This window comes from Xenopus laevis, chromosome 9_10L (assembly GCF_017654675.1).
Source record: "Xenopus laevis strain J_2021 chromosome 9_10L, Xenopus_laevis_v10.1, whole genome shotgun sequence".
Taxonomy (NCBI): domain Eukaryota; kingdom Metazoa; phylum Chordata; class Amphibia; order Anura; family Pipidae; genus Xenopus; species Xenopus laevis.
This window is the reverse complement of record NC_054387.1, coordinates 46,197,842-46,211,284: the sequence shown is the minus strand read 5'-3', so window position 1 is coordinate 46,211,284 and position 13,443 is coordinate 46,197,842. Positions and strand designations below refer to the sequence as shown.

The 13,443-nt window shown below is 42.9% G+C and overlaps 1 protein-coding gene across 6 annotated transcripts in view; it reads right to left on the bottom strand.

The window, feature by feature from the left end:
- Window positions 1-13,443, bottom strand: part of cacna1g.L (calcium channel, voltage-dependent, T type, alpha 1G subunit L homeolog) — a 116,122-nt gene that overhangs the window by 39,681 nt on the left and 62,998 nt on the right. For all 6 annotated transcript variants that reach the window (XM_041577179.1, XM_041577181.1, XM_041577182.1 and 3 more), the window contains exons 4-6: window positions 11,452-11,549; window positions 8,097-8,256; window positions 5,366-5,657 (exon numbers count right to left, since the gene is read on the bottom strand). In XM_041577179.1, coding sequence (XP_041433113.1) covers window positions 5,366-5,657; window positions 8,097-8,256; window positions 11,452-11,549 — 550 coding nt within the window. The remainder of the gene's footprint in view (window positions 1-5,365; window positions 5,658-8,096; window positions 8,257-11,451; window positions 11,550-13,443) is intronic.

The window sequence follows — 13,443 nt, the reverse complement described above, 5'->3', positions numbered from 1 at the left end:
AAACCATACATGTTAGGTCACATGAGCCAATTAACAGACAGAGTTCTGTCTATTGCTTCCATACTTCTTCCTGTTACAGTTAAAGTTGTAGTATTTCTGGTCAGGTGATCTCTGAGGCAGCACACAGACCATCACAAAATGGTAACTCATGGATATAAATGGGCAATATTTACTGATACATATATTCCAGTTTGGTATGATTTTTTTAATAAGCTACTTAATATGATGTTAACTATCAGTTGGTTAAGTATTCCTTCTGGAGGTATAGTTTTCCTTCAATGCTTGTAAAAAATAGAGGTAGCTATTAAGGGGGGTTGATCAGTAATGAAAAGGTTGGTGGGGATGGAGGTGGATCTGGGACATGGCTGGGTGGATCTAAATCATCGAACCAGAGTAATATAAATTTGCTCAGAGTGCACTTCTAAGTAGTTGTACAATTTGCAGAATGGATAATAAATTGGAAGCAACAGCTCCACCTGCTGTTCCGTATACAGTGGGTAGAAAATTAATTTAAGCAAATAGAAAAGCATTGTGATGTAGTTGTGCTTAGAACTGACCGGATGACTCTTCTCTGATAACTTTCAGGTGGATCAGGGTTCTGTTGGAACATAACACAAAACAAACACAATACCAGCCGGCAGAGAAAAGGGGCTGGCATATAATGTACAGGAAGGTGGAGCGGTGATGTAAAAAGAGGGAAGAGTTGTGACATAGGTGGGGCAGTTATGGGGCATAAAGGGGGAACTGGGTGGGCCAGGGACATTACAAGTAACAAGCAAACTGTAATCCAAAATAGGATATTTCAAGTACACAGAGGCTCAAACAGCCCCAATAAATAGTGACTGTCTATGGCATCTTACAGAAACCCCTCTGGCATTTGCCACAATCCACAGATTTCCAGTCCGGGCCTATTTACCAGATCAGGTGTAGCTGACTATGGCCAGGTTAGATTGGGGAAGATGCGTCCTTAATTATCCCGTTTTGGGAGACTGAAATGTTAAGCTGGCCATACATGGGCCGATAAAAGCTGTCGACAGACCAAATTGGCAGTTTATTGGCCTGTGTGTGGGGCCCTCCGACTGGCTTTTCCATTCGATATCTGCCCGCAACTCGGCCTGATGTAGATCGGGCAGAGTTAAAAATCCCGTCGGATCGCAGACCGCATCTGTCCCGCGATCCGACCGCCCGTCTTGGCTGCATTATGATCTGAACGTTGGGCCCTAGGGCCCACGATTGGATCAGCCGGATATCGCCCACCGCAATGAGGGCATATTGGGGAGAGATCTGCTCCCCATGGTTGTAAAGCAACAATATGCCATTTAGATTGTTCCCACTGATTATCTATACAGGCAGCTGGAATATATGCATAGAAAGGGGGCAAAAGATAATATAATCCTTTTACCCAACTAGAAAATATTTTTTATTGCTAATCTAATAAAATATTACTCTTTCACATGCAAATATGGATTACAGCATTAACCTCTTTGCTAATGAGCAGGGGTAATATTCACCTGCCCTGCCATCTCACTCCAGCCCCACGTGTTAAACATGCTCTTAATTCATGCCCTCGATTCTGTAAATACCAAATTGTGTGCAGATGCCAACTGGCTGATTTATCAAAGGCGGGGGAGGGGATGTTTACATTAAAATGATGCTGATGAATTATCTTTGAAAAACATTAAAAACCCTCAAGGCCACTTTAGCAACAAAGATTGGCTTTGGGGCAGCCCCGTCATGACATGACATCAGGGGAAAAGCTAATACATCTCCATTACCCCCAGATAAAAAGGATTCCATTGTCAGACAGGCACTACGCTTGATATTTGCCCAGTGCTCATTAGCTCATTAAGAAAAAACAATAATGTTCACTTTGCCTTCTTTATTGGCCCACGACGAACACTTTGCAAAATCTCAAACCAATTTATCAAGCCAGATTTTATTTTTAACAACCTGCAAATGAGAGGTTTACAGGTGACGTCAGTTATGTAACACTCGTAAACAAAATGATGCGGCCTAAATGCCGCTTCAAAAGAAAACCCCATGCAATATATTTTTTTTTCTGCTGCATGACAGTTTTTTGATGTCTCCTAGCAACTGTAATTAGGCATTATTGATCCCTAGCATCATAGATAAGTCACAGAGGGAAAGTCATTCTTTAGGTGTAATTAGTTGCCGCCACAGTTACATACGCCCATTCTGAATAATGAAACTTTTTCTGATTGGTTGGAGTTCTGGACCCCACAACAAAACCATTTTGGGACCAACCAACAGCCCGGTATTTTGAGGGGCTGCCCGGGTCTATACTTCCTGCCCGGTTTTCCAAATAAGGAAAACCGGACGGGATTCCCTTGATTGACACGGCGATCGGCCAATCGCTGATCGCCGCATCATATCCCCGCCCACTGACACCACGGGTCCGCCCACTGACGTCATAGCTCCGCCCACTGACTCCACAGGTCCGTCCACTGATGTCACAGACACACCCACTGACGTCACGGACCCCCCCGCACGGTCTCAGCCGGACATAAAGGTGGCCATACACGGGCCAATAAAAGCTGCTGACACATTAACCCGGCAATTTATTGGCCAGTGTATGGGGACCTCCAACAGGCTTCCCGACTGATATCTGGCTAAAAAACTGGGCAGATGTCGATCGGGCAGTTTTAAAAACATTCCCAGCATTGCAATCTGTAATCTGATCATTGGGCCCTAGGGCCCACAATCAGATCAGCTCTATATCATCCACCTCAAAGTGGTCATATCAGGCAAGATCTGCTCGTTTGGCAACCTCACCAAATGAGCGGTGAGTATGTGTGTATGGCCACCTAAACATTGCATTAGAAAGAAGATGTCAATTCAAAAATACCATTCTGCAAAGCAGGTGCCATGTCAGATAATTTTCACAGTTCTCTTTTTTACCTCCCTGTTGCCCACCCCTCTGGCCGCATGTGCCATGTGGGATTCTGGGGAGGCCATGGAATCCCAAATGAAACCCTTGATTTAATACATCACTAGAAAGAGCAAATAAGCTCCCCTATCCCCATATCTAACCCTAAATTGGCTTTAGGCTGACCCCCCCTTTCGGCTGCTTCAAGTGCCCCAAGGGGTCCAGCTGTTTGGCAAGTAGGAACCACTGCACTAAATGGTAATATCAGATAAGCTTTTTTATAATGATAGGACTGGAACATCATCTCTCTATAGTTGGGGCACAATAGGTAATGGAATGTTATTTTATGCCAATAAAACTAAGGGGTTTATTTATCAGCATTGGGCAACTAGCATAAAAATCTAACCAAGCAGTGGTTGGTGGAGTACAGTGTGTGTCATTTAACCTTTTTTTTATTAACATAGAAACCCTTTTTACAGCCACCCTAGCCCTGAGCACCCTATTGTCCTGTATATACTGTATCCTCTACTGTAAATTCTAGGAATAGATCCACTTTGGTTCTGGATTTGCACATAAGTAAGTCCATATTTGCAAACAGAGCTGGGCCAAGTGGTATTGGCACTCCCTCCGTCCACGTACCGCCCCCTCTAACTGCCCAGTCCACTTGTCACCATCACCAAATCAAATCCTGAATTTGGTGAATCCATGGTGTTCAACCAACATGAGTCCCTTAAACTCATGTGACTGCGACACTCTAGACGACTGAACATAACAATTTTGTTTTTACAGTCCATGCAATTTTTTAATTCCTATCAAATTTGAATATGCAAATTAGGCTTTGGATCTGGCTAGGTATTTCACCCTAGTAAATTATATTTTGTACTGCAGGATTTCCTTTTAAATGTGTCCTTTTTGTCAATTTTGAGGGTCAGCATATGTGACTAAAAGAGCAATATAGACACGTATAATGCATGTATCTCCCTGTGTTCAGCTGCTGCCGTCGATACGGCACTTGATAAATGAGTCAGGTGGCGTTGCCATTAAGGCATGGAGCACGATTGTCAATGTGTCTTAAAAAGGGAAAAAAGGTTTCCCATTAATGAGGCCACAGAGAATAGCCAGGGCTCTATGTGACCCAGAAGTAATTTGCACCCACTCTGCACACACGACTTCATGAATAAATCACGGGGTAAACAAAGTGTGAAGGCTGTGGTCGCTGTTGTAGGAAAATTTACACCCTATCGGCACAGAGAATAAATATTTATGGGCTGCACTGGGGTATTAAGAGACAGAGTAGAGTATAATTCTCAGAAACAGACTTGAATAGTCCAACATGGAATAGACAGGGGGGCAGAGCCTTTAGGAATTAAATCACCCCATTATCTACAAAAGTTCAATAATGACTGATTTAGGAAGGGGGAGGGCAAAACACTTTGACAAGAGTTTATTTTGGCTACTTTGCTAAAGGGGACATTTAATGACAATATACAAATAAAAAAGGCAGGAGGTTACTAAACCCCAGCCCTCATCTCAGTATCTCAGTAGCTGCTTTACAGATGAATCTGGAGGGCTAAAATCCACTTACATACTGCACAGAGTACTCAATTCATTCAGCAGTAAGTTTGTTCAAGTCCAGAGCGAGACCATAAAACTATGCTGGTATATGTATTGCCCTGTACTAAGCACAATTCAGCAGTAACAGCCCCTACGTTTGCCTATACCCTGTACAGAGAGATACCATAAAACTATGGCAGCAGAGGTTTTTCACTGTACGAATCACAGTTCAGCAGGAACAGCCCCTAAGTTTGCTCATAGCCTGTACAGAGAGATACCATAAAACTATGTCAGTATAGGAATTCTCCTGTACGATGCACAAGTCAGCTTCCTGCACAGAAATATGAGTGTACTGTAGGTAATTCCCTGGACCACACGGAATTATGTATGGTGCACTGTAACAAGGTTCTTACTGGGTGCCAGTCTTTCTTCGGGTCCCTCATGGGGGTTGTTCTGCCAAGTCAAGCCACAGGCTAGAATCTCATCCATAAAGTAGAGCAGGACTGTAGCTTACAATGCGTATTGGATCTGTGCCACATAGACAGAATGCTCAGCCATAAAGCAGGACAAGACTGCTGCTTACGATGGGGATCAGATAGGATCTGTGTCACTGTGACAAAATGCTCTGTTATAAAGATAGCTAGAATCTCAGCCATAAAGCAGGACAGGGCTGCTGCTTACGATGGGGATCAGATAGGATCTGTGTCACTGTGACAAAATGCTCTGTTATAAAGATAGCTAGAATCTCAGCCATAAAGCAGGGCAGGACTGCTGCTTTGTGAGAGAGGGTAGGAGAATAAACCATTTCATTACATTAAATAACTGTGCAAGTAGGAGCAACTTTTTCAAAATAAATAATTTCCCCTTAAAACAAGTCTGTTTTACTAAACTATATATAGTGTTCATTTAAAGGGACAGCCTCACCTGAAATATCGCTATCCAGGCATACCCAATATTATCAAAATTGATAGCACCTTTGAATGGGTTGTGCTCCCCAGCCGAACAGTTGGTGTAATACTGGTTCCAATTTACACAGGAGGTGTTACTGGTATTGTTATAGAAATATTGGTTCAGTGTACATTCCAGGCCTTCCTCTCTCATGGCGGGGACGTTGCGGCAGTAGCGCATTCCATTCTCCCTGGCCTGAGAGCAAATGAAAGGGTTCTCATCCTCATTTTCCGTCTGGTAGTATCTCTCTAATTCCAAGGAAGCCGGCCTGCAAGGAACATAAGAGGTGAACATAGCAACTACCATCTTCTGGCATCCTACTGAGTAGGACTATACTTTACTCATGGCAGCTCCCACCCATATGTATAAATACAGATATACAGAGAAAGAATACCGGGGCTAGTGCAATTTCTTCTCTTTTTTCTATGCGTCACAACCGTTTGTTTTGAATAACCCACATCTTGATCTGCTCTGCTTCCTCAAGGCTTGCAGATCAAGCATAAATAGGTTGTGGGTGGTAGTGTTTACATGGTGGGGGACATTGAGCCTTTTGCAACAGCCAAGGGACAATAGCCATGGCCACGGTGCTGGCAGGTCATTTTTAAATTCACAAAACTTGCCAAGAACTGGAAGAAGCCCAGGCTTGCCCTGAGTCTTCAGCTAGTGTAGTATTGGTGTAGAGCAGGCACTCAGTCTTCAGAAAAAAAAGTTTATTCAGTTACATGGAGGTAGCCTTACTCATTTCATGTGTGTAGGGCTACCTCCATGTGTACTTAGGGGATCTGGGCCCTTCCTTACAGAGCCTAACAGGGGTCACAACCAAATTTGCTCACCTTTCCGGACTGGTTACAACTGTTGCTAAATCTAGTATAATGCTGGTGGATGAACAACAAGTGCAAAGAGGAGTAGTGAACTCTCCATTTCCTATAGTCAAAAAGTTCACCTATCTGGCGGTGGTGATTACATTACCCATCTCTGAATATTATAATTTAAATGTTTTGCCCCTGTTAAAGATTCTAGAGAAAAAGATTAAACTGGGAGTCTCTGATGCTCAGTCCAATGGGCAGAATTCAGCTCTATACTTCTCCCCAAACTGACTTATGTTCTTCTACAAGCTCCTATCTGGATTAAAAAAATATTTTTTACCAAAATTCACACTTGCTTTAGGCAATTGATCTGGGCGGGTACTCGTGCTAGATTGAGTCTGAGTACGTTAACTAGAGATAAATTCCAGGGGGGGGGGGTTTCCTTCCCAAATGTCTTTTTGTAGTATTTGGCAGCACAGTTAAGCCATCTTGTGGTTTGGTTTGAGGGGTCCTTTCATCAGTCACTATATCATTTGCAAGGGTTGTTGCTAGGAGGCACAGTCTCTCCATTTCAATGGCTTCTCATTAAAAAGCCCCAGGCAGCTGAGTATCCTAATCAGGTTATGATGTATATGCATACAATTTGGGGGAAATTAATTAATAAAATGTTACCCCAGACTCCACTGTGGGATAACTACTAGTTCCCAGGCATAACTAGAATTGGTAGGAATCTGATATGGGAAAGATGTGGGATCCATACTATAGGGGAGGTATGGCAGGAGGGCGCAATGGTCCCTTTTGAAACATTGCGAGACAGTCTTCATCTGCTCCCACATCAATGGTTACGGTAAATTCAAATTGAGAGACACCGGAAGCATCAGCACAGTCTGCATCCAATTCAGCTAGCCCAATATAGCCCAATATAGCATGGTGGATTGTTTTTCAAAGGACTCCACAAAGGGCCTTATCTCCAAGCTTTATGTGGGGCTCTTCAATAAACCCTTAGTGTCCCTTAAAGAGAGGTGGGTGCGAGAGATTGGGGAGCTTGAGGACGAAGACTGGGAAGAGCTGTTGGCTTCACCTTTATCAGTTTCCTTTAATTTTATGGACAGAATGATAGAATTATATTTAATACATAGGGCCTATTATTATCCAGCTAAATTACATAGTATTTTCCCTGAGTCCTCCTCCGAATGTCCCAGGTGTCCGGTCAAAACGATTCCCTCACTCACATGGTATGGGAGTGCACTGCTCTGGTATCGTACTGGACAGAGATCTTTGGTACGTTGGATGCAATTATGGAGACGAAACTCTCTAGAACTGTTAGAGTGGGTATTTTTGTTATTGGCCTTAATGATACCTTTACGTACCTGCAGGGTCTTTTTTTTTCCTTGCTACAAGGAAGGAAAGACCCTTTGCCTCCCACATCGGCACTATGGTGCCAGGAGATTAAACTACTGTGCAATTTGGAGACCCTGATCTATAAAAAAAGAGGTAGCACTAAGAAATTTCATAAAATCTGGGATAAGTGGTTGGACTGGGTACAAGAGTAGGGGCTTACAGATTTTGTTGTATGAATGTGTTTTTTTAATAGATTGCATTCTCCTTGCTGGACAGTTTGTACTGTATATTGGTATGTGCCCTTTTGGCTTCATTGTATAACTGAACGTGATAGATTGTATAATGCATCTGTGTGTACTTACTATTATTACGCCTGCATTTAAACGTTTAGAAAGATCAGTTGGAACAGTATATGATCAACAAGCATAGGGCTATTGGTGCCACTGCACTGCAGATGTTGGGCAGCTACTGTATGAAGGTTGTCAGATAGAGTAGAGACACCTTGAGGTGTCACCCAGAGATTCCCAACTGCCCTGGTTGCATTTTAAAAGGGAACTTACAGACTGAAGTTTTCAGGAAGGAAGCAGCGGTTTCTTAGAAGCCCCGCCCACAGTTGAACTCCCACAATCCCAAAAATGAAGAAAACAAAGAAACACAGGAGAAGGACATTCCCGAGCATGGGCAGGGTGTCCAGCAGCAGGGTCACCAAAATGCGCATACCTGAAACAAAGGAGAGAAAGGTTGACACTGTAGATTAAAGATAATATGGAATTGGGATCCAGGAGTTAAAGATAATTCAACTGACAATGAGGGTAAAGAACTATTTATTAATTAACATGGTGCATTTTGCATATTCCATCACAAACATGGTGCAGCCCTAATAAGAGATGCCTCATGGTTACACTATTGGTTTTTGAAACTTCCTGCTTGGTGGGCCGACTCTAACCACAACATGTCTGAATTATCTAACATTATTGATCCTTCTCATCTATCCACGGGACCATCTGCAACTGAGACTTCATTAAGTTTCCCCTGGAGGCCACTGCACTAACGTTCATTCCGTGACCTCTTAATTAATCATTCCAGGCACACACAAACACGAAAAACGCTTCCCTTGAGTGCAGCAACGAGTGCCAAAATAGTGTAGTTGAAGGGAGACTTCCCATTGACACCTTCACAACCCAATTTATCTTTATCTTTTATTGGCTGGGCGTATATCTATATTGATCATGGGGGAAGCTTTATATTCTAGATTTCTGACTGCAGACTTTGTGTTTGTACATCATATGCATCATGTGTTCCAGGCTTTCCAGTTTCTGCACTGATGGGTTCCTTTCTGTTGTACAGAGAGATTCTCCCTCATACGCAGATTAATAAACTGCAGATTTGGGGGCAGATTCACTAAAGAGTGAAGTAGCGTTCGTTCGCACTCTATCTCCAGGCGACTTTTCAATCTGGCGAATGGTCGTAACTCCACAAAATCACTAAAGCGCAGATTTTACTGAATGTTACCTCTTTCGCTAGAGTTGCCTTTGCCACCTCAGACCAGGTGAAAAGCAGCTAGAGCTTCCTCAATCTTATGTCACTTACATCATATCCTGTGTGCCGAAAATGCATTTAAGTTCCAATAATGCTGGAGACTTTTCCTTTTTTGAAACGGGATTGCCTGCAAACTTTTTTTGGGTAACCAGTTTTCTCCAGACATTTCATAACATATGGAACATTCATTTTACAGTGGGCTCATGTCTAGGGCATTATATTAACTCTCTTGTCTTTATTAAGGTTCCCTGGACATTTGCAATAAAAATGGTAACTTCAAGCATTTGCACCAACATTTATAATAAAGGCGTCCATACAACTTTAAATTACCCGCCATATGCAAATTGACCTAAGCGCAAGATCACTACCGAATTTTCGCTAGGCACAAACGAATCCTAGCGCATTTTCGCTATGAAATGCTTTCACTGATGAAGTAACGTTAGCGAAAAGTCGCCAGTGTTCTCCACCCAGGGCGCAACTTCGCATATTAGTGAATTAGAGTAGCGGTAGCAAAATTGCACCTGGCAAAGTGGTTCGATGTGTAATAAGCGGTCACTACCGACAATTTGCCTTTTAGTGAATGTCCAGCTTTATTGCATACTGTATTTATATATTCAATATACAATAACCTATAACCTCATACTAAACTGTCTAAGGAAAACAATATGACAGCTCCAACATATATGTATAAATACAAATATACAGAGAAGGAATGTTCTGGGCACACAATATCTATACCCTCATACTGTACTGTCTAAGGAAACAATATGGCAGCACTCACCCATACTGGACCCTCTGTACTGTGTATATAATGGCGGACAAAATACTTATAAATGGTATATTTTCCCTGGCACTACCAGTTTAGTTCTGCAGAAAGGTCACTGAAAAGACCTGTCATTAAATGTTACATTTCTCTTTCCATTTTAGTTGTTTAAATAACAAAAAAAGCCCCTCAACAGAACCGTTTAAATGTTACAAACAAAGGCATTTTTGCTGCACGCTCCATATATATAAATTTATATACAAATACAAATCAACAACCCCAAAAAAAAGTGTATTTTTTGGGGTTTTTTTTTGGAAGACCGCATAAATAAATGTTGTTTCCTCATTTAATCAGGGATATTTATATGTGGAAGTGACAGACTGACTGACAGTATATAAACCGTCTCCTCCTGGCACAAACCCCATCGCTGGATTTAGAATCAATAAACAAGAAAAAGGCGGCAGCTCTGAAACTCGGCTCTAATGTATTATCTGAATACAGACATTCAAATATACTAGGGCTGATTAACCAACATAGCTGCTAACTTGCATCACTGCCATGGCATGGCCAACTACAACCAATCAGGTATTTGCTTTCATTTTCCAACTTGCTATTCAAAAGGAATTACTGATTGGTTTCTATTTGCAATTGCACTGAGATATAATACCAGCCAGTAGCTGAGAGGGTAGAACGGCGACATCCACAGGGGTGGGATGCTGGTTGTTTTAGGAACAGCGATTGAGTTGAATCAGGAGCTTAAATGGGTGTGGGTCTGGGGGGGGGGTGTAATTGTGCAGGGGAAAGCAAAGATAATTACGAAGTACATTGCCAGTAAATTTATAAATATTGATCCCAGCCTTAGTCGGTGACTTACATCTAGTACCAGCTAGCCCTATGCAACCTCCAGGAAACTCTGGGGGGACTTATTACAATGGTTATCCCCCCTGTACCTGAAGCTACACCCTCTTAAAGGAGAAGGTAAGTCACAATCACTTTTCAAAAGTTAGTTACCCCAATAATAATAAAGTCGATTTTACCGAGGTGCGAATTTGTTAAACACCGCCCCCATGAATAAAATCGCTTACTATTTACCCCAGAACAGCACTCCTCTTCTGTAAAAAGCACTCCATCCTGGGGTCTTTCCATTTGAGCACCATGCGCCATCTTGTTTAATCTTTCCAGGGATCCCTTGCGTCGCCCGTGGCCCAGTACATGCACAGTATATAAAAGTCAGAACGTTTATGATACTGCTCATGTGGCCAGGGCGGAAGATGAAACAAGATGGCATCATGGTGGTCAGAGGGAATGAAGTAAGTGATTAACTCCCAGTGAATTTAACTTTCCTTGTTGATGATGGGCCTGTATTTGCAAATGGACCTGTAGTAGCAGATCCTTCTACCCCATTGTTCATCCAGCTTTGACCAGAACAGTAGCTGTTGCACTTCAACAGCAGCAGGAGGGCATGAAAATGGACAACCTGGTACCGAACAAATAACAAAGTCCCACCTGGCCATCCTGCAGACAAAGGGCCAATTGTATTTGCCATGCGGGCAATGCTTTTCGTTCGTGCACAATGGCCGCCATACATTTTACAACCCTGAAAGGACACTTACTTGGCACTCTGTTAATGGCTCTCAGTGGGCGGAGGACTCTGACAGTGCGCACTGCGGAGAAGGTGACATTTTGGAGGTCTAGAGAATATTCCAGCATCCTAAACACAAGAACATAAATAAATACAATGTTTTTGTTGAATAAAACCCTTTATATTCTCCTTCCATTGGACTGCGAGTGATTAATAATGAAAGGGATCAACGTGACATTGGGCCAGTAGAAAGCCTCACGCGGCGTGTGTTTTGTGTGCACTCTATATCGTGCGAATAAATGCTTTATGTGGGACGGGGAGACACTTTTTGATTAAGCGGCCGAGGGGTTCACCACCACCACCTTCTCCTAAACTAATCCCAGACTTTGTGCGAGCCAGCATTTTAAAGGCACAGCGCGCCTGTCAGCAGTGAATGCCTTTCCAGGAAATTCCAGTTCATTAAATAGCTCCCCAAGGCTACTCTGTGCTTCACGCAAAGTCGGTAAGACATGAGATCCGAAACGCCTCAATCCTCGGCAACACCACTCATATTCTTGGCTGTGGTGTGCGGATATTTATGTGGATTCTTCACTGCAGCCAGGGGATTCTTGTGCGCTGAAACAGACTTTAATTCAAACCAGGTGCCTGCTTTGTTTTTGAAGGAAAGAACTCACAAAAGGCGAGGGTGTCGTTTTTCCCCTACGTGAAGGCAAAGAAAATAAGGCAGCGTTGCCTCGCACACACAAAAAATACAAGACAAGACTGGGTAACACCTCGTATGAAAATTCCAGCCTGTGTCTCAAATTGGATGCAAATAAAAAGAAACACAGGGAGGGGAAAAAAGGGGCTGTGGTTTGCACCATCTGCATCCCAAAGTTGACCTTTTGCAATGGCAGAAACATGACTGCCGGGCTGAAGTGGCGGGTACAAATATATCCTGTCTGGGTGGAATTCTGTGTTTCACAAATATCAGAATAAGTAAAAAAAGGTGCCGTGATTGTTTTTTAAGGTGATCCTGCTATGAGGCAAGGTGGAAACTTTACCAGGGGCAGCAAAAAGGTCTCCCCGGTGATCTCAGGTAAGGATACATCCAGATATTGATCACAAATGCAGCACCATTTGCTTTCAAGTGATATGAGGTGCAGGACATGGTGGCAACTCCAACTGGGGTGGTGACAGGGCGGTATTTAGGTCCAATGCTGCTCTAGCCACCAGAACTCAAACTACCTCCTTCCCTCACTGATCACGGATCTCAAATGCGCCAATCAAGGAAGGGGGAGGAGTAACCTTTCCTTCTGCTCAGTTCCGCTGCAGGATTTAGCTAAAATTGTCCAGCAGTGGGTGGAGGGCAATTTTTTTAAAGGATTTTTTTTAGGGAGGCACTCCCTAGCAAAGCTCCTGGGTGTCTATACAGAATAGTTTTTCCCCCTCCCACCTAGAGAGATAAAATGCTTAGCAGACAAAAGGCTAGAAATCTTAGAAATAACATGTAACATAATGAAAGTTCATTTTCGATTGGATTTGCTGAATTGCCTGTGTTGTTTTTCACACCATAAAGCTCCGGCACCCCCATCAAAACGCCACCAACTCCCCGGCTGAACGATTCTCCCCAGTGACTATCAGCTCATTGCACTTTCTAATTGCAGGGGAGTTTAATGGCACCTCTGTGTGTCTGTTAGTTTAAAACATTTATAGTGTTTATTGCAAAGGCAGCTGACAGACATTACTAATCCCCCATATCTACCTCTGTAGTTAGTAGGATATTGATATTGCAAAAGTCTCGCTTCTTTATAACCCAGTTGAGCTTTTAATGCCCCTGATTTATCATCTAACTCTTAAGCACAGCTTCATTAGAGTCTGGATTTCTTTGAGGGCTAGTGCCTAAAGCTTTAGGGAGAGTGGCCAGCAGGTGCATATAAAGGAAAAAAGTGCTTTACAAAATAAATGAACCCCAGCCTATCTCTGTACACGTTACAATAAATCAGGAGGTGAAGCTAAGGGGGCAGGTGGTAGCCCTTTCTTT